Source organism: Schizosaccharomyces japonicus (assembly GCF_000149845.2).
Source record: "Schizosaccharomyces japonicus yFS275 unplaced genomic scaffold supercont5.2, whole genome shotgun sequence".
In the NCBI taxonomy this organism is placed as follows: Eukaryota; Fungi; Ascomycota; class Schizosaccharomycetes; order Schizosaccharomycetales; family Schizosaccharomycetaceae; genus Schizosaccharomyces; species Schizosaccharomyces japonicus.
In genome coordinates, this window is record NW_011627861.1 from 336,281 (window position 1) to 361,373 (window position 25,093).

The 25,093-nt window shown below is 45.1% G+C and overlaps 9 protein-coding genes across 9 annotated transcripts; 4 read left to right on the plus strand and 5 right to left on the minus strand.

Annotated features, from left to right (window-relative positions):
* The first annotated feature begins 7 nt into the window (after positions 1–7).
* Positions 8–7,849, plus strand: SJAG_03057 (alpha-1,3-glucan synthase Mok12). Its single transcript, XM_002174189.2, has one exon. It carries the CDS (start codon positions 761–763, stop codon positions 7,727–7,729), a length of 6,969 nt encoding a protein of 2,322 aa, XP_002174225.1. The 5' UTR covers positions 8–760; the 3' UTR covers positions 7,730–7,849.
* A 1,608-nt stretch (positions 7,850–9,457) lies between these two features.
* Positions 9,458–9,688, plus strand: SJAG_03058 (actin; the record flags this gene model as incomplete). Its single annotated transcript, XM_002174190.2, has 1 exon — positions 9,458–9,688. One exon carries the CDS (start codon positions 9,458–9,460, stop codon positions 9,686–9,688), a length of 231 nt encoding a protein of 76 aa, XP_002174226.1.
* Positions 9,689–10,986: 1,298 nt separating this feature from the next.
* SJAG_05288 (meiotic forkhead transcription factor Mei4) lies at positions 10,987–12,864 on the minus strand (the record flags this gene model as incomplete). The annotated part of the gene is made up of 2 exons (XM_002174191.1): positions 10,987–11,804; positions 12,333–12,864. 2 exons carry the CDS (start codon positions 12,862–12,864, stop codon positions 10,987–10,989), a joined length of 1,350 nt encoding a protein of 449 aa, XP_002174227.1.
* Positions 12,865–13,414: 550 nt separating this feature from the next.
* On the minus strand, positions 13,415–15,248 carry SJAG_03061 (CMGC/CDK/CDK9 protein kinase Cdk9; the record flags this gene model as incomplete). Its single annotated transcript, XM_002174192.1, has 3 exons — positions 13,415–14,815; positions 14,955–15,036; positions 15,118–15,248. 3 exons carry the CDS (start codon positions 15,246–15,248, stop codon positions 13,415–13,417), a joined length of 1,614 nt encoding a protein of 537 aa, XP_002174228.1.
* A 596-nt stretch (positions 15,249–15,844) lies between these two features.
* On the minus strand, positions 15,845–17,421 carry SJAG_03062 (WDR8 family WD repeat protein; the record flags this gene model as incomplete). Its single annotated transcript, XM_002174193.1, has 3 exons — positions 15,845–16,866; positions 16,928–17,003; positions 17,044–17,421. The coding sequence occupies 3 exons, from the start codon at positions 17,419–17,421 to the stop codon at positions 15,845–15,847; spliced, it is 1,476 nt and encodes a 491-aa protein (XP_002174229.1).
* Positions 17,422–18,452: 1,031 nt separating this feature from the next.
* Positions 18,453–19,202, minus strand: SJAG_03063 (dienelactone hydrolase; the record flags this gene model as incomplete). The annotated part of the gene is made up of 1 exon (XM_002174194.1): positions 18,453–19,202. The coding sequence occupies one exon, from the start codon at positions 19,200–19,202 to the stop codon at positions 18,453–18,455; it is 750 nt and encodes a 249-aa protein (XP_002174230.1).
* Positions 19,203–19,289: 87 nt separating this feature from the next.
* On the minus strand, positions 19,290–25,031 carry SJAG_03066 (pig-Q). The gene has a single exon (XM_002174197.2). It carries the CDS (start codon positions 24,495–24,497, stop codon positions 22,341–22,343), a length of 2,157 nt encoding a protein of 718 aa, XP_002174233.2. The 5' UTR covers positions 24,498–25,031; the 3' UTR covers positions 19,290–22,340.
* SJAG_03064 (pyruvate dehydrogenase e1 component beta subunit Pdb1) lies at positions 19,784–21,263 on the plus strand. The gene is made up of 2 exons (XM_002174195.2): positions 19,784–19,976; positions 20,067–21,263. Exons 1-2 carry the CDS (start codon positions 19,872–19,874, stop codon positions 21,054–21,056), a joined length of 1,095 nt encoding a protein of 364 aa, XP_002174231.1. The 5' UTR covers positions 19,784–19,871; the 3' UTR covers positions 21,057–21,263.
* On the plus strand, positions 21,203–22,238 carry SJAG_03065 (ribosomal protein subunit S27). The gene is made up of 3 exons (XM_002174196.2): positions 21,203–21,875; positions 21,922–21,956; positions 22,037–22,238. Exons 1-3 carry the CDS (start codon positions 21,634–21,636, stop codon positions 22,051–22,053), a joined length of 294 nt encoding a protein of 97 aa, XP_002174232.2. The 5' UTR covers positions 21,203–21,633; the 3' UTR covers positions 22,054–22,238.
* Positions 25,032–25,093: the final 62 nt, after the last annotated feature.

Consider the following 25,093-nt stretch of genomic DNA (forward strand, 5'->3'; position numbering starts at 1 on the left):
GTGTGGGCAGGCACACAACCGTGGTGGTAGTATTTCGTCGAAAGACGGCTGTACCGCTCAGCTGCTATTATGGGCGATGTGGTCGTCATCCCGTTAGATCACGGTGGGGGTAGCATTAAGGTTTCGGGCATCGCGAAACAACTAAATCTTAACCAACCACTACCACTGTGCTGCCAGACTGTTAAAATTCCGAGAAAACAGCATTCTACAGCTATAGCTGGCTATATTTTGGAGAATCCGTGACCTTTTGTTCTTATTTTAATGATTTTGACTCGTTTTTAAACCAGTTTTGTTTTTTGTTTTTGTTTTTTGGAATGTTGAATATAAAGCTTTAATTTTTTTGTCGCTAAACTCGATTAAACGCTGTTTAACTGAATAAAACATTTTTGGAAAGAATTGTCTTAAATACCGAGCGGAGAAGTTTTGAATCTTCAACAATTGACGATTTTCTGTGAAGCCAACTGTCGGTCAATGTGCTGCACTTAACTGGCTTATCGGGTTCCAGAGTATCCTAAAGCAATGGTAATATGAGGATCCCCCTTATTTCTGATCGTTGTTCTTCCCTTTCGATGGATTTCCTTTCGGTTTCGATTTGTTTACTGTGACATTCTTGAGCCATTATTCAAAAGTTTTTCGGTTGGAGCGGTACGATGATTATTCATGGTTACGAAAGTATTCATAAATGGCTCAAGGATTTATATAAATGCGTTTCTCTCGCTGATTTTCACTTAACTTTCACAATCGATTAATTAAGATCGTGATGCAGTTGCTTCCTTTGGTACTGCTGTATCTGTTCGGATGGCTTGTTTCTTTACACTCGAGTAAAGCAGCTGTCTGGACTCCTGAGAACAGTCCATGGAATTTGAACGGCAACCATACTGCTACTAGTATTCTTGATTATTATGGAGAATGGAAAGGCCATGAGTATTTTCCTTCTCCTTCCAACTGGCGTACAATTCCCTTTTATACCATTATTTTGGACAAGTGGGCGAATGCATTGCCCGAAAACGACATTGCAGAAGACACCGTATATGAATCTGACCCCTACGAAGTTACTTTCCGTGCAGGTGGCGATATAAAGGGTCTTGTAGAGCCTCGTTCCTTGGACTATTTAGAAAGTTTGGGTGTAAAGGCTATCTATATTGCAGGTACTCCGTTTCAAAACTTGCCATGGGCCCCAGATGGTTATTCGCCCTTGGACTTTACGCTTCTTGATAAACACACAGGCACGATCCAAGATTGGCAGGATGCCATTACAAAATTACATGAGCGCGGATTCTATCTAATAATCGATCTTACGGTTTCCACTCTTTCAGAATTAACTTATTTCAAGAACACGTCTCATTCGTTTGCTAATGCGTCTGCACCCTTCAGTACAAAAGGTTATACGATGGATTACAAAAACGATGACCTGATTTACTCGGATTTTCAGATTTCTAATGGTTCTAAGTACGAGTGTTACACTCCTCTATTTTGGGACGCAACTGGTCTACCACTAAATTCGACCGAAGCTCTTGACCACATTGATGAAATTACATGTTATGAGGGTGACTTTGACCAATACGGTGATGTTGAAGCATTTGGTAACCATCCTCCATGGTGGCGTCAACTGTCTAACTTCGCTTCCGTTCAAGATCGTCTTCGTGACTGGGATCCACTTGTGGCCAAGAAGCTTATGCACTTAACATGTCTTGCTGTTCGTGTCCTAGATGTTGACGGAATTCGTGTCGATAAGGCTACACAAATTACATCAGATTTCTTAGGTTCTTGGGCTGCAGCCGTTCGAGAATGTGCAAGAGCGGTAGGTAAACACAACTTTTTTATCCCCGGTGAAGTTACAAGTGGAGCTGATTACGGTTCTATTTTCTTGGGCAGAGGTCGACAATCTGACCAGCGTCCAAAAACAGTGGATATTGGTATGAGTCTAACATATGATAACTCAACCTACTTTTTGAGAAAAGTGAACGACTCCGCTCTGGATTCTGTTTCATTCCATTATTCGGTTTACAGAACACTCACTCTTTTGCTTGGACTTCAGGGCGAGCTTTTTGCTGCTTTTGATCTGAATCGTTACGACTTTCCAACTATGTGGGAACAAATGTTGAAACAAGATGATCTCATTAATGCCAATACAAAGAAATTCGATCCTCGACATCTTTATGGTATAACAAATCAAGATATTTTCCGTTGGCCATCTATCAAGGATGGTGTGTATAAGCAAATGCTCGGTTTCTTTGTTACTCATTTAGTCATGCCGGGAATACCTCTTGTGTACTATGGTGAGGAACAAAACTTAAAACTGCTAGACAACCAAGCTGCCAACTATATTTTTGGAAGACAGCCTATTGTTTCTTCAATTGGATGGCAAAAGCATGGTTGCTACAATATCGGAAGTACTCAATATCTTGATATTGATTTCACACCGGCAAGTAAGTCTTGCTTAGATGATTGGACTGGGCATGATCATTTGGATGTTACTTCATCTACGAAACACTATATCGCTCGTATGAACGAAATTCGTGCTAATTATCCACAAATTCGCGATGGCTACTTGCTTGAAGGTTTAGGAAAATGGACTACAGAAGGTGTGCTGCCCGGGAATGAACTTTATGGTGAAAAGAATCCTACCCAATGGGGTGTCTGGTCCCTTATTCGTGGTCCCAAAGCACCTTATCAGGACTTTGGAGACAATAACTTTAAAGTCTGGGTTGTATTCTCAAACGAGAACCATTCAATAACCTTTGAACGTGATTGCGGAACCAAAGTTGACCAGAAAGAGCCACCTTATCCTGCTATGATCGGTCCATATGCCGCTAATCAAACGGTGAAGAATTTGCTCTATCCTTATGAAGAATATGATCTTGTTCCTTCGGACATTAAAGATAAGGGCTGTATTCCAAAATTACACTTCGATCCGTATGGCTCAAAACTATTCGTTCCAAAAGATCGTTGGGTTCTACCTAATCTGTACATGACAAAGTTTTTACCTGGCCACGATTTCAGACTTATTACTGAGAATAGTTCTGTGGATGTGGACATCAGTATTGGATTTTCAGATGAACTTGATTGCGAAACTGTATCCAAGAACGTTGTTGTGAGATCTCACTCATTGACTGAAAGTAAACGACCATTTTTTAAAGATGGTTCTGTTCATTGCGGTCGTCTTCCATTTGAACCCAAGGCAGAATTGACTAATACTCCCGTTACTCGCTGGTATTTTAATGCTACTTTGACCGGTGTCCCACAAGGTATACATGAGGTTATTGTTAAAAACGTTACTAGTTTTTCTGGCCAAAGCTTGCGTTCTGCTACCAATACTCTTATCTTCCGTGTTGGTTCGGAAGAAAACCCTATGGTCAATACGTTGAATGCTACCTTTAGCAAAAACCTTCTGATTCAAACCACAAATGGCAGTCTTTATGTTAATCACACGGGTATAGGTGCTGACAAATTCCGTTATTCGCTGGACTTTGGTTCAAACTACTCCAAGTGGTTACCTGTAACCAGTAAGGTTCAACCTTTGAAGAAGCTTCATTGGAATGGAACTCAGTCTCAACACTGGGAAGGCGAACACCTTATTGTACAATATTGGTCAACCGTGGGCCTCTCTAATGCTCACGTTCAACACGGTGACACTGTTGGTTACCAACGCCATTTTCCACATGTCTTCGTTCAAGGAAAGTTCAATCGATATGGTTACGATAATTCGGTCCCCTCGAGGATGCACTTTGATAAAGACAATGGAAAATGGACTTACAACTTGATATCTACTTGGCCTGCTGAACTGATATTTAATATCTGGGGCATGAATCCCGATGGAAACGCGGACCAAGGCTGGGTTTACGGTGATCTCGATAATGATACAATTATTGATCGTGTGCCTCCAGGCACCAGTCGAATTAGTAACTTTATCCGGTTGATGAGCTCTCCTCCAAAACCCTATTTGTCTTACAAGCTTATTCTTGACGATCAAACCCGAAGATGGACTTATGAACCAAAGGGCTCTTGGTCTGTGCAAATTGCTGTACTGGTTTTGATTCTGGTTTGTCCACTTATCGCAGCCATTTTCTCAACCATGTTCTACAATGGTGCCTTCTCTCGTGTCATTAAGTTTGACGGTTTTGACAGTGAAGGCTGGTTGACGTTTGTTTTTCGGCTAAAGGTTATCGGTTTGAAAATAATTACCTTGCCTTTGCGTCTTTTTGGAAAGTCGGGTCCTGTGATAGAAAACTCTCTTACAACGCAGGATGGAAATAAGAAGCTCAACGTCCTTCTGGCAACTCTCGAGTATGACATTCCTGAACTTAAAGTCCGAGTGAAGATTGGTGGTTTGGGAGTCATGGCTCAGTTAATGTCTCGACAATTGAAATTCTTAAACTTTGTCTGGGTCATTCCAATGGTTCGCGGTATCAATTATCCTTTGGAAAGATTAACAAGAATTGATCCAATTTACATTACAATCAGTGATGCATTCTTTGCAGTTGAGGCATTTACCTTTGTTAGTGACAACGTCACTTATGTGCTCTTAAAATCCAAGGTCTTTGAGAAGCAAACAAGTTCCGCGCCGTACCCCGTGAAGATGGATGATTTGGAGTCTGCCGTCTTTTATTCAACTTGGAATCAATGCATCGCCGAAGTTTGGAGACGGTTTCCTTTAGACATTTACCATGTCAATGACTACCATGGTGCCTTGGCACCCTTGTATTTGTTGCCAAACATCATTCCATGCGCAGTTTCATTGCATAATGCTGAATTCCAGGGTCTCTGGCCTCTTCGCACTGCATATGAGAAACGGGAAGTTTGCCGTGTCTTCAATCTTAGTGAATCACTCTGTGCAAGATACGTACAATTCGGACACATATTCAATCTTTTACACGCCATCATATCATACGTCCGTATCCATCAACGCGGATACGGTGTCGTTGGTGTCTCTAAGAAATATAGCAAGCAATCACTTTCAAGATATCCAATTTTCTGGAGTCTTGTTAATATTGACGAGCTTGCGAATCCTGACCCAAGTGATCTTCTAGAATCAAACACACAGTCTTCCATTCCTGAAAAGGTTGATTTTGTTTTGGAAGCCAAAAGAAAGCATTTGAAACGTCAAAGTCAAATTTGGGCGAATTTGGATGTTGATCCTTCCGCGCAACTTTTAATTTTCGTTGGAAGATGGTCTTTCCAAAAGGGAATTGATCTGATTGCTGATTTAGCTCCTACATTGCTTACTCACTACAACGTTCAGCTCATTGTAATTGGTCCAGTGATTGATTTGCATGGACGCTTTGCTGCCGAAAAACTGAAATATTTGAGTGAAAAATATCCGAAGCGTCTATTCTGTCGTCCTGTTTTCACTGTTGTTCCTCCGTTTTTGTTCGCGGGTGCAGATTTTGCATTGATCCCTTCGCGAGATGAACCTTTTGGTCTTGTTGCAGTCGAGTTTGGCCGTAAAGGTGTTCTTTGTATTGGTTCAAAAACAGGCGGCCTTGGTCATATGCCAGGATGGTGGTTTAAAATGGCTTCTTTCAACTCGGGACATTTACTAACACAGTTTGGAAATGCTATTCTGAAAGCTTTGAATACTGCTGAGGAAACAAGAGCTACCATGAGGGTCCAAGCCTTGAATCAACGTTTCCCAGTATGCATTTGGCAAGAGAAGATTGAGAATCTCTTAACTTCTTGTATTAAGGTTCATGATGATGTTGAGAGACAGACTCAAAACAACTGGACATCTATTTTCTCAAAGCTCGGCAGAGCCTTGACTTGTAATCACAAGGAGCAAGACTCGTGCGACGACTTGAATGCTGCTAACAGTGAGGATGGTTCCTTCCACAGCGAAGCTTTGGACATCTCAAAGGAGGCTGAAAAAGAGAAACCTGATAACGAAAACATTGTTACTGCATCCGAGGTGCAGAACGAGAATGTTGCTCCCGTTCCTGCACCATTCGCATACTCCTCCAATCCTAATGATTCGTTTGATCAACTTGCCAGAAATCTTCAAATGGGAGATGCTGGTGCCCTAAGTCCATCGCCTGAGATTCGCGAAGTTCCTATCCCGCAGTCGTTGTCTCCGGAGTCTTCCTGCTCTCCTCCACATATGGCAGGCGAGTCCTCTTCGGATTCATCTTCGGACAAGAAGAAGTCAGCGGATTATGAAGTTTTTGTTAAATCTCACAAAAAGATGTTTTCTTCATCTGACAACTTTACCGATGAAGACGGTGTTACACGAAAGGAGTTTTTGGCACGGATGGATAAACTTAATCCTGTGAATTCTTTACATTCTCTCTGCATCGATAGATTTATTCGGAAGCATGAGAGAAAGTATTTTAAGGAACTTCGTGATCAAAAAATTGGAGTTAAGCTTCATTTGAACGACACAATGTCCGAGAAGTATGAAGAAAAGGTTGAAGTGACAGAAGGAAATTCACAGGAATCACACAATGCCTTACAGCGTATTATGCTTCACAGTATTGGAACTTGGCCTCTGTATACGATTCTGCTTGCTTTAGGACAAATCCTTGGCGCTTCTTCCTATCAGTTGACTTTGCTTTCCGGAGGCTCTGCTCAGTCCTCAAAGTCGACATATATTTTGCTGTCCATCTTTTCATTCTGTTCGATGACCTGGTGGTTCTTATCTCGTATTTTCCAAGCCCGTTACATCCTTTCTGTGCCGTTTATCTTCTTTGGTATTTCCTTCTTGCTTGTTGCACTGACACATTTGTTCCAATTCAGCAAGGCATGTGCCGTTGTTCAGAATATTGCAGCCTATGTGTATGCCATTTCGAGTTCAACAGGATCGCTCTTCTTTGCTTGGAACTTTGGTGCTGAAGGCGGCGTCGCACCACATCACTGGCTAACGCGTGCCTGTATTGTTCATGGCTTACAACAGATTTGGTCTGCTATTCTGTGGGGATGGGGTGACCTGTTGATGAAGGAAGACACTGCAAAGACTGTCAGCACTGGAGTCTTCATTGGCGGTATTGTTGCATTCTTGGTTTGCTTCGCTTTTGCTGGTTTGTCGTATGTTGGACTACCAAACTATTATCGTCAATCTCCCTCCATCATCCCGGCGTTCTATCATTCCTTGGCGAAACGGCCAATTGTCATCTGGTTCTTTATTGCACAGATACTGAACAACTTTTGGCTGGCTATTCCGTACGGCCAAGCATGGCGTTTCTTCTGGAATACAACGTACACCTCGTTTGGTAGTATTATCATTTTGTTGATGATCTATCTTCTTGTCATCTGGGTCATTGTGTTTGTCATTCTTCGGTTTGTTGCCAAAGACAACAGTTGGTTCCCCGTGATCTTTGGACTCGGCTTCTTGTGTCCAAGATGGTGTCTGGAGTTCTGGTCGTCTTCTGGACTTGGGCTGAATTTGCCTTGGGCAGGGAAGGCTTCTCCAATATTTACAAAGTGTGTTTGGCTTACGCTCAACCTGTACGATAATCTACAGGGAATTGGTCTTGGTATGATGCTGCTTCAAACACTGGCCCGAGATCACGTCGCTTTCACTCTGATGTTGGCACAGTTCTTCAGTAGTTTGACCATCATGGTTTCTAAGCCAATTCTTCCCGTCACTGATCGTGTGTTCCCGCTGTTCAGTTCGTGGAACCCGGCTGATGGCAGCGGACCCCTCCGAAGTCCCTGTTTCTACCTTGCTCTCATTTGTCAACTAATTGGTGTGTTTGGACTTTTGTATTACTATCGAAAATGCCAGCTCGCAGTATAGGAAAGCGATGCTGTTGGTGAAGCAGATGAAGACTGTGATGAAACCGGTCTCACTGTGATGAATTGAAATGAATTAACGAACTAACGAACTAACGATAATAATATTATACAATAGACCTGATGAGGCGAAGGGAAGGAAACGGAAGGAAATGGAATGGAATTGAACTAATTGAAGGAAACCCGTTCTGCCTCAGTAGCCAAGACAAACAGGACAATTTCCTGAGCGACTATGTCCTGCAGACTCGGCTGACGCACCGACGGTTGCCTGCCAATTCGTCCGTCTTTGACGATTGTTGACTTCCTCTTCACTTCCCGTAATTACCGAATTCCGCGCTAATCCTTGCAATCCCAGTACACCAAACCTCGGACATTTCTCGATAATCCGCGGTAAACGTTTAGCGCGCATGATGATGGTGCAACGCGACACGAGGTCATGACCTTTAAGATAGTTGTCGGATGGTGAGGCTATGACAGCATGCGTGATGACATCATGATGCCGAAAGGATGTTCGCTCAATGGGTTAGGAAATAGGCTACAAACCAATACTAGGGCTAAAATCCGTGCATGCAATTAGCTGCGTCATCGCCTGTATGCCCCGAGTAGAGCCTACTAATGCCGAGAAGTTTATTCTTATGTACCGAAGGACCATTTCCCGACTTCCCGTCAATAGGCTGTTCCATAAAACGTCAAAAATACAAGTTAAATACATAGAAATACACCTACTAACGTCTCTTTAATGTAATTCTATCGCTCATGTATGAATATATGTATATTTTGTTTTCCGTAAACTTAACTCTTAATAGAAAGCCAGCTGTGCAGCTGGGACCAGACTTACCGTTCACCAACACCCTCTTAGAACACAAAAACAAAATCCGTTCACATAATGGAAGAAGAAATCGTTGCTCTCGTTATTGACAATGGTTCCGGTATGTGCAAGGCCGGTTTTGCTGGCGACGACGCTCCTCGTGCCGTTTTCCCTTCTATCGTCGGTCGTCCCCGTCACCAAGGTATCATGGTCGGTATGGGCCAAAAGGATTCCTACGTCGGTGACGAGGCTCAAAGCAAGCGTGGTATTCTTACGCTGAGATACCCCATTGAGCACGGTATTGTCACGAACTGGGACGATATGGAGAAGATCTGGCATCACACCTTCTACAACGAGCTTCGTGTTGCTCCTGAGGAGCACCCCTGCTTGCTTACTGAGGCTCCCTTGAACCCTAAGTCGAACCGTGAAAAGATGACCCAAATCATTTTCGAGACCTTCAACGCTCCCGCCTTCTACGTCTCCATCCAGGCCGTTCTTTCCCTGTACGCTTCTGGTCGTACCACCGGTATCGTCCTCGACTCTGGTGATGGTGTTACTCACACTGTCCCCATTTACGAGGGTTACGCTCTTCCCCATGCTATTATGCGTCTTGATCTTGCTGGTCGTGACTTGACCGATTACTTGATGAAGATTCTTATGGAGCGTGGTTACACCTTCTCCACCACTGCCGAGCGTGAAATCGTCCGTGACATCAAGGAGAAGCTTTGCTACGTCGCTCTCGACTTTGAGCAGGAGCTCCAGACCGCAGCTCAATCCTCTTCCCTCGAAAAGTCCTACGAGCTTCCTGACGGCCAAGTCATCACCATCGGCAACGAGCGTTTCCGTGCTCCCGAGGCTCTGTTCAACCCCTCCGTCCTCGGTCTCGAGAACCCCGGCATCCACGAGGCCACTTACAACTCCATCATGAAGTGTGATGTCGATATCCGTAAGGACCTGTACGGCAACATCGTCATGTCTGGTGGTACTACTATGTACCCTGGTATTGCCGACCGTATGCAAAAGGAGATCCAAGCCTTGGCCCCCAGCTCCATGAAGGTCAAGATTGTTGCTCCTCCTGAGCGTAAGTACTCTGTGTGGATTGGTGGTTCTATTCTCGCTTCCCCTCTCCACCTTCCAACAAATGTGGATCTCTAAGCAAGAGTACGACGAGAGCGGACCTAGCATTGTCTACCGCAAGTGCTTCTAAGCTGTTTTTTGTAATGTCAAATACTACCGAGACTTCTTTCGAGAGGTGATGACTGACACGAAGTCTACACAATATTAAGTAACGTTCTTTGATGGTATTCTGAGTAGCGAGGGGGATTGTAGGGGTCCGTAGTGGGTGAGAGGGCTAAAGGGTCCGACCCGGGCCGTAATGAAGGGTCCTAGGGTGCAATGTGTGTGTGTATGTGTAGAAGTGATTGCCGAGTTTAACGGAATTCAAAGTCTGTAATCGTAGAGATGAGGACCAAGTTATATGGGAAAAGTTGTAGAGCCGAGTTTCACGAATTGATTGACCTAATTTTGTCGTAAAAACCAAGGGTTGCCGTGCAATCTGCTTCGTTACATTTACGCCGATGACTTTCTTGATTCATAGACTAAAGTGAGGCTACAGACGACAGGCTACAGACGACTTTTGCATGTGTAGACTTGGTGTATGTTACAAAATATGGATGGAGCTGCAGTGTCTAGGGTAGAATAGAACTCTCTAATTGCATGTACGAGTAAATATAATCAACGTCCCGTCCCGTTCCGTCCTGCCCGTCCACACTTAAAGTAGAGCTCTTTCCGTGATGTTTTGAATGGAAAATGTATATTGGAGGAAACTCTATTAGTCTATAGTATGTAATTGCTTAGTTGTACAAGGAAGACTGGCTGTCTCCGAAAAGGTGTCATGAATCGTTTAGCGAGTACGGAAAGGCATATAGAAACTGCAACGAAGACGAACCTCACGATATAGAATAAATCACTGAGCCTTTCGATACAGACATACCAGTCTAAAGGCAAACAGGCAGCACAGCAAACTGCTTATTTGCAGAAATCTCCAATGACAAAAGACAGCTTTTGAAAAGCCGTAAACAAAAAGAGAGTGTATAAAAGTGAAAGCCAATGCAGAAAAGGAATTGAAAAGGGAATGCTCACAAAAACAAAGGAAAAGGGACAAAAGAAAGAAAAGAAGAAGGAGAAACGAAAACGATCATGCATGCCCAAAGAGGGAAGGGGGTAAAGGGATTATTTATAGTATCCATGGATAGAAGTAACGAAGAAAATAAAAACCAAAGAGGCTACATGCATGGTGAAAAAGACATGAAGAGAAAAAGAAACGCAGTGAAAGAAAGGGGAGTGGGACCCAAAAGTCAAGTCAAACCAAACAAAAATAGTGAAAGTAGACGAGATGAGTAAAGAAAAAGAAAAAGCCCGGGGCCCTTAACGGACCGGAAAGAAAAGAAAACCTAAAAGTAAACATTCAGGTCAGGCTTTGCACTCTTGGGAGAGGATTGCAGTAACCGGGCACGATAAGTTTCGCGAGTCACAATACCAACTAAGTCTACGGCAAAGGCATCGACTTTTCCCAAGAGGCTGTTGTCGTCTTCACGAAGTTCGTGAGCATAAAGGCCACAGATTAAACTGCGTCGTTCAGCGACACGTCTGGCTTCAAGCATATCTGGGCTACCAAAGCAGGTAGCGTTCACAATTGCTTGGAACAAAGACTGCGGCTTCACACTGCTGGATTCGGTGACAGCTGCTAAATGTGTTTGGGAAACTTGGGGAATCCATGGGTCGGGAGTTTGGGGACTGCGATACAAGTCGCTTGGACAGAGGGTTGCCCGGACCTTCTCGCGATGAATGCGAAGTGCCGTGTTTGGGCTTTCGCTGGAAACTGGAAGATACTCAGACGATGACAATGAAAGATTACGATGATAATCTCGGGAAAGACCGTCGGGCGAACGGACGGTGTTTAACGTTTGCGGGACACCATCTTCCAGGCATACAGTTTCATCAAGGACAGGGGGAGTAGACGAAGCATTCCAGGAGTTTTCACGCATCGAACCCTGTTCGCCGGGGTAATCAGTAGGTAGAACTGTACGCGAATAAGGGCTGGATGGTAGTGACTGAATGGTGGGCCCGGGCGATTCAGTAGAAGCAGAGCTTGCAGCTTGCTCCAAGATTTCTGCTGGCGTTGGGACATGGTCACTGTGGTAGCTTGAAGGGATTGAGGAAGAAGAAGTAGTAGAAGTGCTTGTCACTGTTGAAGTACAATGGGGCAAAGCTTCAAAAACATTGAGGGATGGAAGAATGGGAATACATGAGTCAAGAGAAGTAGTAGCATAGTTGGGTTGATCGTAAACATCACATGAAGTAGAAGAGGTATGAGAGGCCAAGCAGGAGAACGGGTTTGATTCAGGAACGCCAAGGGAATGAAGGTAATTTGTGATATCGCTTAGAACGGGCGGCTCCCGACGGGATTCGTCGATGGAATCGTGAGGGGAAAGGTTATGACCGTGTTCACGGGGAGTATCCATGCCAGAAGTGCTGTTTGCGGGCTGAAGAAGAGCGGATTTCCTGCGTTTGGGAGATTCGTTTTCAACTTCAGGAACAGCGGTATTCTCGGTATCGGAATGCTTGCGTTTTTTACTATGCGATTTATTGATACAGGAGGGTTTGACTTTGGAATCAGGGGTTGTGGAAATTGAGTGTTTCACTTGTTTCGATGCATGGTTTCGTTGTTCAGAAGAGGGTTTATGGGGGAGATGATGTCCAGAGTTTGAGACTGAAGATGCTGGCTTTCGAGGTTTACGGTTTGTCCGTCCTCGTGTGACGGAACCGGTTGTAGCCGAGAAAAGACTGTTTACATAGGCTGGATCAACTGTCCAGTAATGGCCTTTCCCCGTCTTTTCCTTCGGTTTGGCAATCTTGATGAAAGCCTTGTTGAGAGACAAGTTGTGTCGAATGCTGTTTGACCAGTTGCTCTCGTTGTCTCTGTAGTACGTGAACTTGTCACGGATCCATGCACAGATATCACGAAGACTGAGCTTTCGTTCAGGAGAAGAGACAAGGGCCATGGCAATAAGAGCAGAAAATGAAAAGCTCGGTCGAGTCCCGTCATCCTCGAGCTCGGGAAGAACGATAGAAGTATCTTGGCAAGCCAAGGGAGAGCAATTGAGCAATTGCGTGGCCTGTATACTTACGGTCTTGCTTACATCGAGCGTCGATGAAATGGAAACCTGGTCATGACGGTCATGAGAAGTTTCGTCAGGATTTCTCAGAATTCCGTTGTTGAAATCGCACAAAGGTGAAAGCAGTTCAATATCACTTAACGTAGGTTCCATTGTATACAGTTTTGTTCATAAAGAAGAGGATTTGAAGCGGCAATTGCAGTTTTTGTCAAAGCCGCTCGAGCGAACGCAAATCCGGGGTAGTGTGGAGTGTGCGAGACTTAAATGCTATTAAAGTCAGTCGCGTACACGCAAACGTAATCAATACACGTAACCGAAAAACAATACAGAGAACGCACGCGCATCATGCTTAGATAGTTGAAAAAGGATCTTTCATGTAAAAATAAACGCGTTTATGCGCGTTTTGTTGCGCATCAACCGTGTCGCGTTTTTTCGTGTTCTGGCGTGGAACGAGCAGGCGGGGCTTCCGGATGGCGACCGAGGCGAGTAGGGCAGGGTACCGAGGGCGAGGAGATTGGTGAGTAGGAAATGAGGCAGTAGAAACAGGAAATGTGTAGGAGTGGAAATCGGTTATGGTCTTAGTAAACGATCGTATTTGTGAGACAAAAGTCCTCGTTCCAGTGCGCAGTATTCCAGCTAGTCGTAGACATAAACTTTTGTTTAGTGAATTACAAATTTTTCTTTCTTTTTTTGCACGGCATCATCACGGATGAGCTGAGGCATTTGGTGCCTGCGAAACGTTGGAACGAGAAGCGCGTGAATAGGATGGAATGTATGAATCAACATACTCGATCTCTGAGGTAGAATGTGTAGGATTGTAAGCGTTTTCGCGCGATCCATAATCACCATAACGCCGTGGTCTTGGATTCATATACTCACGGTCTCGGAAACGTGATTCACGACCATGAGGGCCGTTGTTTTGGGATGAGGAATAAGAGGCGGGTCCTCTGTCGGGTCCTGCTGTTTCGAGTTTTCCGTCGCCATCGACATCCATGTGCTGGTTGTCTTGAGCATTGGGACGGTTACTATCATTGTAGTCTCGTGATGAATTATAGTAATTACGAGGACCACCTCGTCTGTCAGAGTCGTATCCAAATTTGCGTTTGCGTTCTCCATCAAAGGATCTTCTATGATGGTCGTGCGAGCGATCACGAACAATGTACGGGTCCTTAGGCCCACGAGTCGCAAAGCGGAACGGTTTTTGTGGACGATTAGCAGCGTCCTGCGCGGCTGTTCGATTCTTACGACGGTCATATTCGTGCGAAGACGCATAAGCGACTAACTCATCTGGACGGGCCGGGTAAGGCTCTGTGTAGAAGTACGGGTGTTTTAACGCTTCTGCCGCAGAGATACGAGCTTCTTGGTCGAGTTTGAGCAATTGGCTTGTCAACGAAACCATTTGTGGTCCGTAGGAATGAAAAGCACTTTCTAAAGTTCGAGGGTGCATATAGAAACTGCGGACACCCTCGCAGCCAGGAAGCTTCTCCCAGTTGGGCATAGTGGCCTGTGTGGCTGTTCCACACAGGCGGAAGATGCGGTCGAGCTGGTCAAGGTCACTGGTTCCCGGCAAAATTGGCTTTCCCTTGTACATCTCAGCCAAAATACAGCCAATACTCCAAACATCGATCGATGTCGTGTAACGTCTTTCACCCAAAAGAAGTTCAGGAGCTCTGTACCATCGAGTCACCACACAGTTTGTGTACTCTCTTCGTTTTGCCGGATTTGCATTCGGGCTGCCCGTGTAGCTATCCTCGGTGAAAACTCTTGCAAGACCAAAATCTGCAATCTTCAAGACTCCCTTGTTGTCAATCAACAAGTTTGCGGCCTTCAGATCTCGATGGAGGATGTGAGAGTCGTGAAGGTATTTAGTACCTTCAAGCAATTGTTTTGTATAACATTTGATTTGAGCTTCCGAAAACTGCACGGAAGGATTTTCTAAGAGGCCAGAAAGATCATGATCCATGTACGGTGTTACCATATAAATAGAGCCTCGTTTTCTATGCTTGCGATTGCCCGGTACGATGGCCATATCAGAAATATTAATCACATTACGGTGATTTAAATTTTTAATAATTTTAATTTCACGCAAAGCAGTAATTGGAAACTGCGAATTGGTTAGAATGGGCTAGAGAGAAGGCGGGAAAAAATCATAAAAATGAAATTTGGCCGGAAAATAAGAAAAATAAAAGATAAAAAAAAAAGAAGATAACAGCATTATACACCCATAGGATTCAGTTACTTACACCTTCACGTTCATTATGCATGAGAATTTTTTTCAGCGCATAAAGCTGAGCATCTTTATGTCTCCGGGCTTTATAGACTTCACTAGACGAAATGTATTAATAAAGAATTCAGAAAACTCTGCGTATAATTTTTTTTTCTTTCTTTTTTTTTTTTTTAACATACCCAAATGTTCCTTCTCCAAGTTTATCAAGGATCTCGTAATCCGATAACGGACTGCATCCTGTAAACTGTAAAGTCGTCGAGGTAGTCGCGTCTTTGGAATTTTCGTTTGACATTTCTTTATCGTCGGTCATTTAAAAAAACATGAAAATTTACCGTCTCATGGAAACTTTTAAACTGTACTTTATCTTGTGAAGGAAGACGTGCAGCGCGAAAAAACTGTCTTTCAAAGAGATAGTTTCGATTGTTAGAAGTTGCTGTGGGGAGTTGAATTTCCAATAAAATGCGTGGGCAGAAAACGCCGTTCACCACCAAAAACTCACCACCATAAAGCGGGAGAGGACGGAGTTTGTGTGTATGTGCGTGGAGAAAGACAAGTAAGGATATCAGTGGTTTGTGCGACGAGCTGATATGTGGACCATGATGAACAGTATGGGAGACGAACTTTGAAGAGTAAACTGTCTCAATGAATTTTATTAAAATAGGAAACTCAATATCAGTGCTAGTGATATAGTGTAGAGTTTTTAATTATGTGAGTTGGGCTTGCTTCTCGGCTTTAAGCTTAGTAAGTACGCAGTGTATAGTCGGTTTCTTTTTATTTTTATTTTTTTCAAATACGCCTTCATTTTTCTCCTGTTTGTAATCACTGTGTAAAATAACGCATAAATTCATACTAAATCTTATAAAAATACATAGATGTCCCCCCGGCTTTGCCCGACAATCTCTTACATTACATTTGAATGGTAATCGTTTTCGTTGCGTCCAACTCGGATGCCAAAGGCTCATCACTGAGAGCAAAGTCAGAAAATGTCATTGTCGGCATCATTGTGGTTTCTGAGTCATCTTCACTTTCAACAACATAGCCAATAGTATAACTTGAGTTACCACACACAACGATCGCCTCCCTTCCACCGTTCGACGGTGCAGCCTTCATCCATTGGTGGTGTCGAATAATGAAACCCATTTTCGGGACTCTGATGATCCTCGGCTCAGCCCAGGCGGCCGACCAAAAGAAGAGCAGAGAAGCCTGATCCAAAGAACGGCTTGGATGAACTGCACATCGTATAACAAGCAAGTCGCTACGATAAAGATGCCAATCCCATTGAATAATAGGTGCAGACTGCACGAGCATAGTATGGAGACTTCGCGACGAAACACTCCATATCCAGAGTATGTTTGGCACAGAGTTACAACAAGAGGCAAGCAGTGTTCCGTCCACATTCATTTTGCATCGTATAGTTGCATTGTACGATTTTTGGATAAATGGCGGTTTGTCAAGGCGCTTGTACTTGGACTGATCTTGATAGTTTATATCCTCTTGCCAAACGTGAGTCGGAGCGTCCAAGTCGGGGTAGTAAGAATGAACGAATTCAAGGGCGTTTGAAAATGCAAGAGGCTCTAGACAGCGTAGGGAAGAGTTGTGAAGACTGTGAGCAAGAACATAGCTGCCGTCTGGAGCCCACTGTAAGTTACAGAGTCCAAGTTCTTGCTGATTAGAAGGGGGACATATTTTTGTGATATAGTTGCCAAGGCTTGTGTAGACGTATACGCTGTTCTCAAACGCAGCCTCGACGACAGCGATGCGCGAGCCGTCTGGCGACCAGTGAATAGACTGAGCATCAATGGTAGGGATTTTCCACCTTGCGGAGAGTTTCCAGTTTTCGGTGCTCATTTGATACAGATGAGCAAAGTCAAACCCATTTTTCCGGTGCAAGACGACAGCAAACGGAAGAGTTGGATGAAAGGCAAATCCTGGCAAGCAAGTCGTTAGTTGAAAATGTTCAAAATCTAAAAGCCAGCTTGATCTGCTTACCTTTTCTTACTTGCGATTTCACTTGTTGTAATAGAAGACCTTTCTTCTGTACAACGGACCAGACAGTAAGTCGACACTATCAAGTCAGTACACACGAACAAAAAACGGTTACGAACATGCAAATCCGAAAACAATAAAATCTGTTTTGTTCGCGTCCATTGCACACGCGACACATGGTCATGAGCACACTGAATGATCGCGTAAAATTCCGGCTCGAGTAAATTAATGACGATAATTTTCTCGCTTGATGCAACAAATAGAAATGACGTCTCCTCTTGTTCCTCGTCATCGTCTTTGTTTAAAGGTTTCCACTGAATCCACTGACATGCTTTGGCGAAGGCTTCGTCGACCTGGAACACAAAAGCCAATTCCAACGATCGCGTCGAACGTATCAAAATGTGACCAGCACGCGAGAAAGACGCGATCCATTCTCCTCCTGGTGAAACCTGCGCATACGACGGAGCCGTACTTGCGTACAAGGCCGTAAAGTCCATTTTGCCGTTTCACACTGTCTCGTGTTTGTTTACCGCCGAATTGGTGGAGCGGTTTCCATGGAGACGAAAACTGGTATAAAAGGAGGAAATCCGATGAACTGTGCTTCAGACTTTTCCTGTCCACTTTCTCAGACGGTTGTGGCCAGAAACGTTCATGGTGCCCTATGACAATGGCTGCAACCAACGGGAACTAGTTGCAAAACTTGGCATTGTTGGTCTAGTGTTTTGCTGGTTAGGCAGGAGAGAGAAATGTTGGGAGTAAAATTTCACCAGCGGTCAAGGGCATTGCCGGCTTGGAAGGTTTCAAGGCGGATTGTATGACTGTACATAACTAGTAGATAGCACAGCGAGTCAATGTATGAGGATAGTCGATGTAACCCGTGTGTGTGTGTGTGTTTAAAATCTCCCTGGGTCAAGGAGGGATCGAGGGTTTTGCGTGTTTCTTAAGTGCGTAGTCTTGCCCAGTTGGGGGTGTCAGGAACCTCGGTGTGTTTCAACCCATCTCAGCCCGTTTTCATGCGTTTCAATTCATCCCGTTCGTCTCACCTCATTCTTCACAAATCAACTTCTCAAGGGCAGGAACGTCTCTGCGATTCATTCGTGCGATGTATCCGAGTTTGATCCCGTCGCATCCAAGCTCTCCGATCCATGCCGCGTCGACGGGTGATAAGCATTTGCAAAGATTCCGATAGTAGCACGACGATAACAAAACCTTTGATCAAACCCATCGTACTCTTCGGAGCGGTTGTCATAGCAAAACGGATGTCCAGTAATAATAGTCGTTATCAATTGAGAAAGACCGGGGCAGCATAATGAGTATATGCAAGCAATGCCGCAAAGCCAGGACGGAACTCAATACCAAGGTGCAAGAGACTGTCCCAGTCTTCCTCTTCAAGTCGTAATCAAAAATATACCAACTGCCATTGCAGTCCTTCAAGTCCAATTCGTTACCAATTCGTAAGTTTGTTCAAAAAAATGCTGTAGCCAGAAATCCTGCTTTTCCGAGCCTCACATTAGCCGTGCACGTCAATTCAAGCAAGCACGGTCTCAAAAAAGCCTATAAACTTTCTGTATCCTTCGTCAAAACGAGAACGGTTGGCGGGATTCGTCAGATCAGCACGAGCGGCCATAAATCCATGATGCATGTCATCAAACACCTCGAAGTGGGATTGTGAGTGGAAAGGCGAAGAAGCGAATTCGCGCTTAAATCCCTCAACAGCATTCTTGTCCTCGTCGCTTGTTGCAATCATGTACACGGGAGCAAGCACGTTTCTCGCATCCAGCGGGTCAAGGAACGAAGGATGTGCCATTGCCACGCCCGAAACTCCCTTGAACGGATGCGTTGTGAGCACTTTGGCTCCCCAGCAATACCCAACGATGCCAATCTTCACATCGTCTCCGTGAATAGAGCGAATTGTCCCAAGGAACTGTTCCACTAGCACCCAATACAAACTGGGAGAAATTCTTTTCGTCATGAACTCGTCAACGAGTTTCTTGTGCTCGGGCGTCACTGGAGGATAGCTGTCCAGAGGCAGTGCATGTCCACGCAGAAAGTCAGGAGCATACGCAGTGAATCCGTGGCTTCCCAGCAAATCGGCTCCCTCCTTCAACTGAGACGACAATCCGAAAATGTCTTCAAACATCAAAACGACGCGTTTCCCCGTCGCTGGTCCTGATACGTACGTCGTCAACCCACCAATGTCAGGTACAATCTTGCCCTGAGGCACATGGTCTTCGTTTGGGGGTTGGGCGCCCAAATTCGTCGGACAACAGCTGGCCATGTTTCTTGTCAATAGTTACAAACCAGTTACAGCTACAAAACTTCAATTGCACAATACACACACTCACTGAATCGTCCCAAAAGAGGATATATGCAGTTGGCAGGAGGAGAAACGGGTGCGTTGCTTATATAAGGAGGGAGTACGGTGACGCAGAAATGATGTAAAGCGAAGGAGGACGCGTCTGGTTTTCGGTTACGCGTCAAGAGTCGTGGATGGGGAGACAGACACGCACACGTACGCCAGAAACGGCTGCCGAAATGAGAAACCTGGAATACGACAATCCTCCGTAAATCCATCGCACACACCTTGCACAACTTGTTTGGCGCCTTCGCTTCCACAAACCATCTCGCTTTCGCTCGACGCGTCGGTTCATATTCGCTTCGCGTCGCGACCCGACGCGACGCGACGCGTGCCTAACCTTATTTCGCACTTATTACCCAAAAACACGCGGTGTCGCGCTCCTGCACATTCTGACATATCCCTAAACGCCTCCCCCCTCCCCTCTCTCCTCACATGCTCCTCATCTGCACGACATCTCTCGTTATCCAGTTTAGCGAGGTGCAGCGAAAGATTGCGTGAAGCCCGGCTCTATCAGGCGTATCCATCACAAGTGTCCTCATACGCCAGGGCAGTACCTGCCCTTTACCAAAACCCAGCTGGGATTCCAACATGTTGAGAACAGTAAGATTCGGAACATTCTTTAGAGGAGGAGCAAGACCTACGTTCGGTGCGCGCTCAGTGACGAAGAGATTTGCGTCTACTGGCGTGAAAGAGGTATGTGCGTCAATTATGTGGTGAAGCAGAAACACGACAGGTTGGAGTTCGACATGCGGTAAATGGTTGCTGACGCGTATTTTGGTATAGTTGACCGTCAGAGACGCGTTGAATGGCGCAATGGAGGAGGAAATGAAGCGTGACGAGAAGGTTTTCCTCTTGGGTGAGGAAGTCGCTCAGTACAACGGTGCCTACAAGGTTTCTCGTGGCTTGTTGGACAAGTTTGGACCCAAGCGTGTTATTGACAGTCCTATTACCGAGATGGGTTTCGCTGGTCTGTGCACGGGTGCTGCTTTTGCTGGTCTCCGTCCTATTTGTGAATTCATGACATTCAACTTCTCCATGCAAGCCATCGACCACATCATCAACTCGGCCGCTCGTACCCTGTACATGTCCGGTGGTATCCAAAACTGCCCCATCGTTTTCCGTGGTCCCAATGGTCCTGCTGCCGCTGTCGCTGCTCAGCATTCGCACCATTTCGGTCCTTGGTACGGTTCCGTCCCTGGTCTCAAGGTGCTCAGCCCGTACTCCGCCGAAGACGCTCGTGGTATGATCAAGGCTGCTGTCCGTGACCCCAACCCTGTCGTTATCCTCGAAAACGAAATTTTGTACGGTCAAACGTTCCCTGTGTCTGAAGAGGCCCAAAGCGAAGACTTTGTGATTCCCTTTGGCGTTGCCAAGATCGAGCGCCCCGGTAAGGACATCACTCTTGTTGGTGAGTCTATTTCTGTTGGTACTTCCCTTCAAGCCGCCGACATCCTCAAGTCCAAGTACGGTGTAGAGGCTGAGGTGATCAACTTGCGTTCCATCCGTCCTCTTGACATCGACACCATCGCTGCTAGTGTGAAGAAGACGAACCGTCTCGTCACCGTCGACCAAGCTTACAGCAGCTTCGGCATCGGTAGCGAGATCTGTGCCCAAATCGTTGAGTCAAGCGCCTTCGACTACTTGGACGCTCCTGTTGAGCGTGTCACAATGGCCGACGTGCCCATGCCTTACAACCAGAGCTTGGAGAACATGTCTTTGCCCAATGCTGATGTTGTTGTGGCTGCCGCTAAGAAGGCTTTGTACATAAACTAGACAGGGCAATTTCTTCCGTCGCCCGCTGGCTGCACATGAGCCCAAATTCTTAACTCCTAAATTTTTTTGTTTGCTGTTTTCGTGCTGGAATGTGCTCCCAGACTCGTTCAAAACAAAGTCTGTTGCAGCAAAGATGGTTTAATCAATGACTTTATTCCGATAACAAAGAGTTAGTGACGGGTGGAGAGGGACAGGAGGGGGGAGGATGCATCACAAGGCAAAATGGTTAATTGTGTAAAGCGGCGACAGACGAAGACCAGTTGGACTGGACGAGGAGCGTAACTTTAGTATCGGAAAAAGCTCAGTTATTGACGAGACAACCGATGTTTAGGGCTCCCTGTAGACGTGTACCCCGTGCCGTAAAAAGCGTTCCGTTTCCCGGTCGCTGCATTTAGTTTCTCTCAGGCTCCGCGTTTTGCTTGTGCTTACATCGTTGCTTTTTCCTTACTGCCTGCATGCCATCCTCACACCGATACTTGTGCTGACCCTCCAAAGCGATGTCACCACCACTACTAAACCTGATACTACAGTGGGGTCCTTTGAACACGGTGGGAGTTGTAAATCCCTCCAAAGAAGAATGGCGCTAGACAAGAAATTGCTTTTAGAAGTCGCACAGGTTTCATCAGAGGTCTTTGGAACGGCACAAGGAACAGGATCCAAAGCTGGTATTAGTCGGTTTCTCAGAAAAAAACTTCGTGGTCCCGTTGTCGCGAATTACTACGGCAATGAGCTGCCAAAGCACCCTAGTACCGGGAGAATGCTCTGGATCACTAGACGAATTTTAGGGCAAGAGAAATTAACACAAGATTCTCTCAATGTGTACGTTACCATACGGCAGAACTCTGATGCTAACAAGAGCTCTTAGCAATCGCGGACGCTGTGGAAGTATCCCCAAGAAAGGTATGCAGACGAATGTTGAGGCTGTTTCGGCAGCAAACTGAAGAACAACTGCCAAATACAACGCTAACAGGCTCTGACAGTCAAGGAGAAAAAGTAACCAAGACCAAGGTCTTTGCTGCATGCACGAATAGCCAATGCGATCCTCGGCATTATTTTATATGTCCATAAGGATTGGAGAAATGATAGGAATGACAGGAATGACAGGTTAATGAAGAATAACAGACGGAAAAAATATGTAGTGCAGTAGTAGTTGTAGTAGTAGTAGAGTGGTCACAGTATTAGTCATGATAGTCGTAATTTTGGCTGCCTTCAGTGGGCAAGTCGAATAAGCACTGTTGGCCAACGTGTACACACTGTGTCACACACATCATTCTTTGCTCGACCCTAAGGATCACTGTCGTTTGCCGTGAGAAACAGATGCCAAAGCTGCCGGATGGAAACCCGCCGAAGAGGCAGCATGGAGTACTGAATGCTATATAGCCGGCTTGCGGGAATAGGCGGGATCGGCAGACCAACAGCTAACCCCCAAACAACCTGAAATGATAGGTAGTATGCGCAGAGACGACGGGCTAGTTTGCGGTACTGCTGAAACATTGACCCTAACGATATAGATTTTGACTTGCAATACACATACAGCGTTGATAAATATTCGTCGTTTTCCGGCATAGAGTGGATGATCTCCAAACTCAATCCGCCCGGCACACGTTTTGGATCTTTTATACGCAACATGGTTGCAAATAGCGGGAAATGGTTTAAGAATGCCAGCATTGCCTCCGATAATGCCTTGAACACCATTATTGTCACTTGAGCAGTAGCAAAACTGGCATAGAAAACAAAAATAGTGGGAAGGAAAAAGATTAGCACAGTAAACAGAATTGTTCCAAGTAACAGTTGATCCAGATCATACTCATAGGAATCAATTCTATCACGTAGCACATTTCTCTTCTTCCCGCGGAACAGCTGCATAAGCGAGTAGAGGATACGCAGTTGCCAGTTGTAAATACGGGCAGAAGCAATGTACAACATCCGAATATGAATAGTGAGCAGATTTGCAACATCCGAAACCAGCGCAATGGTAAGACTAGCACCAAAGAACCCCGAACATCCTACAATAAAGACTAAGTATGGCAAGCCAGGACGACAGTAATCAAGCACGTTGCTCCAAACATCAATAATCCACACAGATAACTTCACAAGGAATTTGCAGATATCGTTGTTAAGCTTGAGGCCAGCAGGCGTGTCAACCAGCCAAAGTACCATTGACCGAACTTTGTCCACAGTAATCGTGAAGATGAACCGCTCAAGGAGCATAGTCAATACGTTGACATTATCCGTAACATAAGTCGCAAGTGTGATACCAAATATAATATCGTTCGTAATAAGCCATAAATTGTTGTACAGACGAATATACTCTGCGTAGTCAGAAAGCCGATATGACTTTCGTCGTTTACTACGCCAAAGCTTTATATACTGCACGGGCCAAAAACACGACTGTTGGAGACGAAGATCTACTTGCTGTGCCGATACCATAAGCTCGACTAGATTCGGCAATTTCCGGTGCACTCGATAGTGGATGATTCGTAGAAGCACTTCGTTCACAATGCGTGCAATAAAAAATAAACAAAGAAACAGCTTAAAAAGTGCTTGTTTTGTGGCCGAAGCAAAGAAGGACACGAACTTTTGAAACAACATGGGTGTGTTAGTCGTGTCGGAAGATTGCAGCTGTTCACGGGCATCATAAAAGCCATTGAGTACTTGCAGCATTTCTGCGTTCAGGCTACAGTTCCAGGTATTCATTTTTGTCTTTGGGAAATGCTCCTGCAACTTTTCGACGAGGGATTGTTGGTGCACATACTCTTTGTGGTCCGGATCATCAGGATTCTCTTCATCTTCTCTTCGAAGCATTAAAGGCAAAGGTTGCAGCGACAAATACTGCATTTCCTTGGGATTCGGAGGATCGAAGTAAACAAGGTGGATGGACTGTAATTTGAAAAAGGTCGAGTTTTTAGCGAATTCAGGGTGAAGGTAGGGCATACGATAGTGAACGGTGAGCCAAAAACCGGAAGAAGTGCGCACATCTGTGTCTTCGTCACAGTTTAAGGAGCCAAGGACTTCCAAACCAGCTGAAGAACCATTCATACCGCCGCCATGTGGGTTGTCGGAATTCAGGCTGCCAGCAGCACTGAAAAAGTGCGTAGAGTTAACAGAGACATCAGTTTCGTCTATGGGTTTGCAAGCAACGACAACTAAATCAGTCTTTGAGAACACCTTTCCGATGAGCAAACCAGAATGACGATACGTTATCCATTTCCGCGGCCAAAACACACGAACTATGGAAGTCTGAGTAGTCTTTGTTGTAGCGGTTGGTTCGTTCGCTTTCTTGACTTTTGTGTTATAGCAATGCTCGTCATCTAATACATAATACGACCCGCAGGAAACAGGTTCTGTATTCGTCGTACACTCATCGGGCATCATCATTAAATCCGTACAGGGAATACCCTGCTCGATGTTCAGGTGAAGTGTTTTCTCGGAGAAAGGCATTGCCAGGCACTCTCGTCAACGTGTAACTGAAAGTGTGTTAAATCACCAAGATTCTTGTTAGAAACTACCGCGTCGTAGCAGCTGTTCACGAGCACGGACACGTTCACAATGGCTCCCGTGGTTTTTTGCTGCCTCCTGCTCGGCGATTGTGTTCAAAGGAATGTACAAGAACAGACAGATTCCCGTAAAAAAGGCTGTGTAAACAGAAAACTTCGACAACAGTGCGTGTCGTAAGACGATATCCCGTATTGTGCTGTAACAAGTATCGACAATGTGGTATTTTGCAGTAAGAAATCCGAATAAAAACAGAACTATGCTTGATGTCAGTCGTTTCATGTCTAACACATTTCGCTCCGTCTATGAGTAAACAGACGAATTGAACCGCGCTTCGCTACGTTCACTGGGAAATTTCGCAAGCACTAAATTTAGTGGATGCGTGTCAATTTGCCGGAGTAGCTTCTGTTTCAAATTATATGAAACGAGACTGTTTAGCACTGTCGTTGCGGTAGCCAAGTCTGTATAAGTATGTTTGCGCTGGTCATTCCAGGATCTCGTTACGATTCTCGCTTAGAAATCGTTACGGATTAACCGAAAGT

Coding starts and splice junctions, on each gene's coding strand:
- SJAG_03057 (XM_002174189.2), top strand. CDS start 761: ATGCAGTTGCTTCCTTTGGTACTGCTGTATCTGTTCGGATGGCTTGTT.
- SJAG_03064 (XM_002174195.2), top strand. CDS start 19,872: ATGTTGAGAACAGTAAGATTCGGAACATTCTTTAGAGGAGGAGCAAGA. Junction 19,977..20,066: donor CGTCTACTGGCGTGAAAGAG/GTATGTGCGTCA, acceptor ATTTTGGTATAG/TTGACCGTCAGAGACGCGTT.
- SJAG_03065 (XM_002174196.2), top strand. CDS start 21,634: ATGGCGCTAGACAAGAAATTGCTTTTAGAAGTCGCACAGGTTTCATCA. Junction 21,876..21,921: donor ACACAAGATTCTCTCAATGT/GTACGTTACCAT, acceptor AAGAGCTCTTAG/CAATCGCGGACGCTGTGGAA.
- SJAG_03066 (XM_002174197.2), bottom strand. CDS start 24,497: ATGCCTTTCTCCGAGAAAACACTTCACCTGAACATCGAGCAGGGTATT.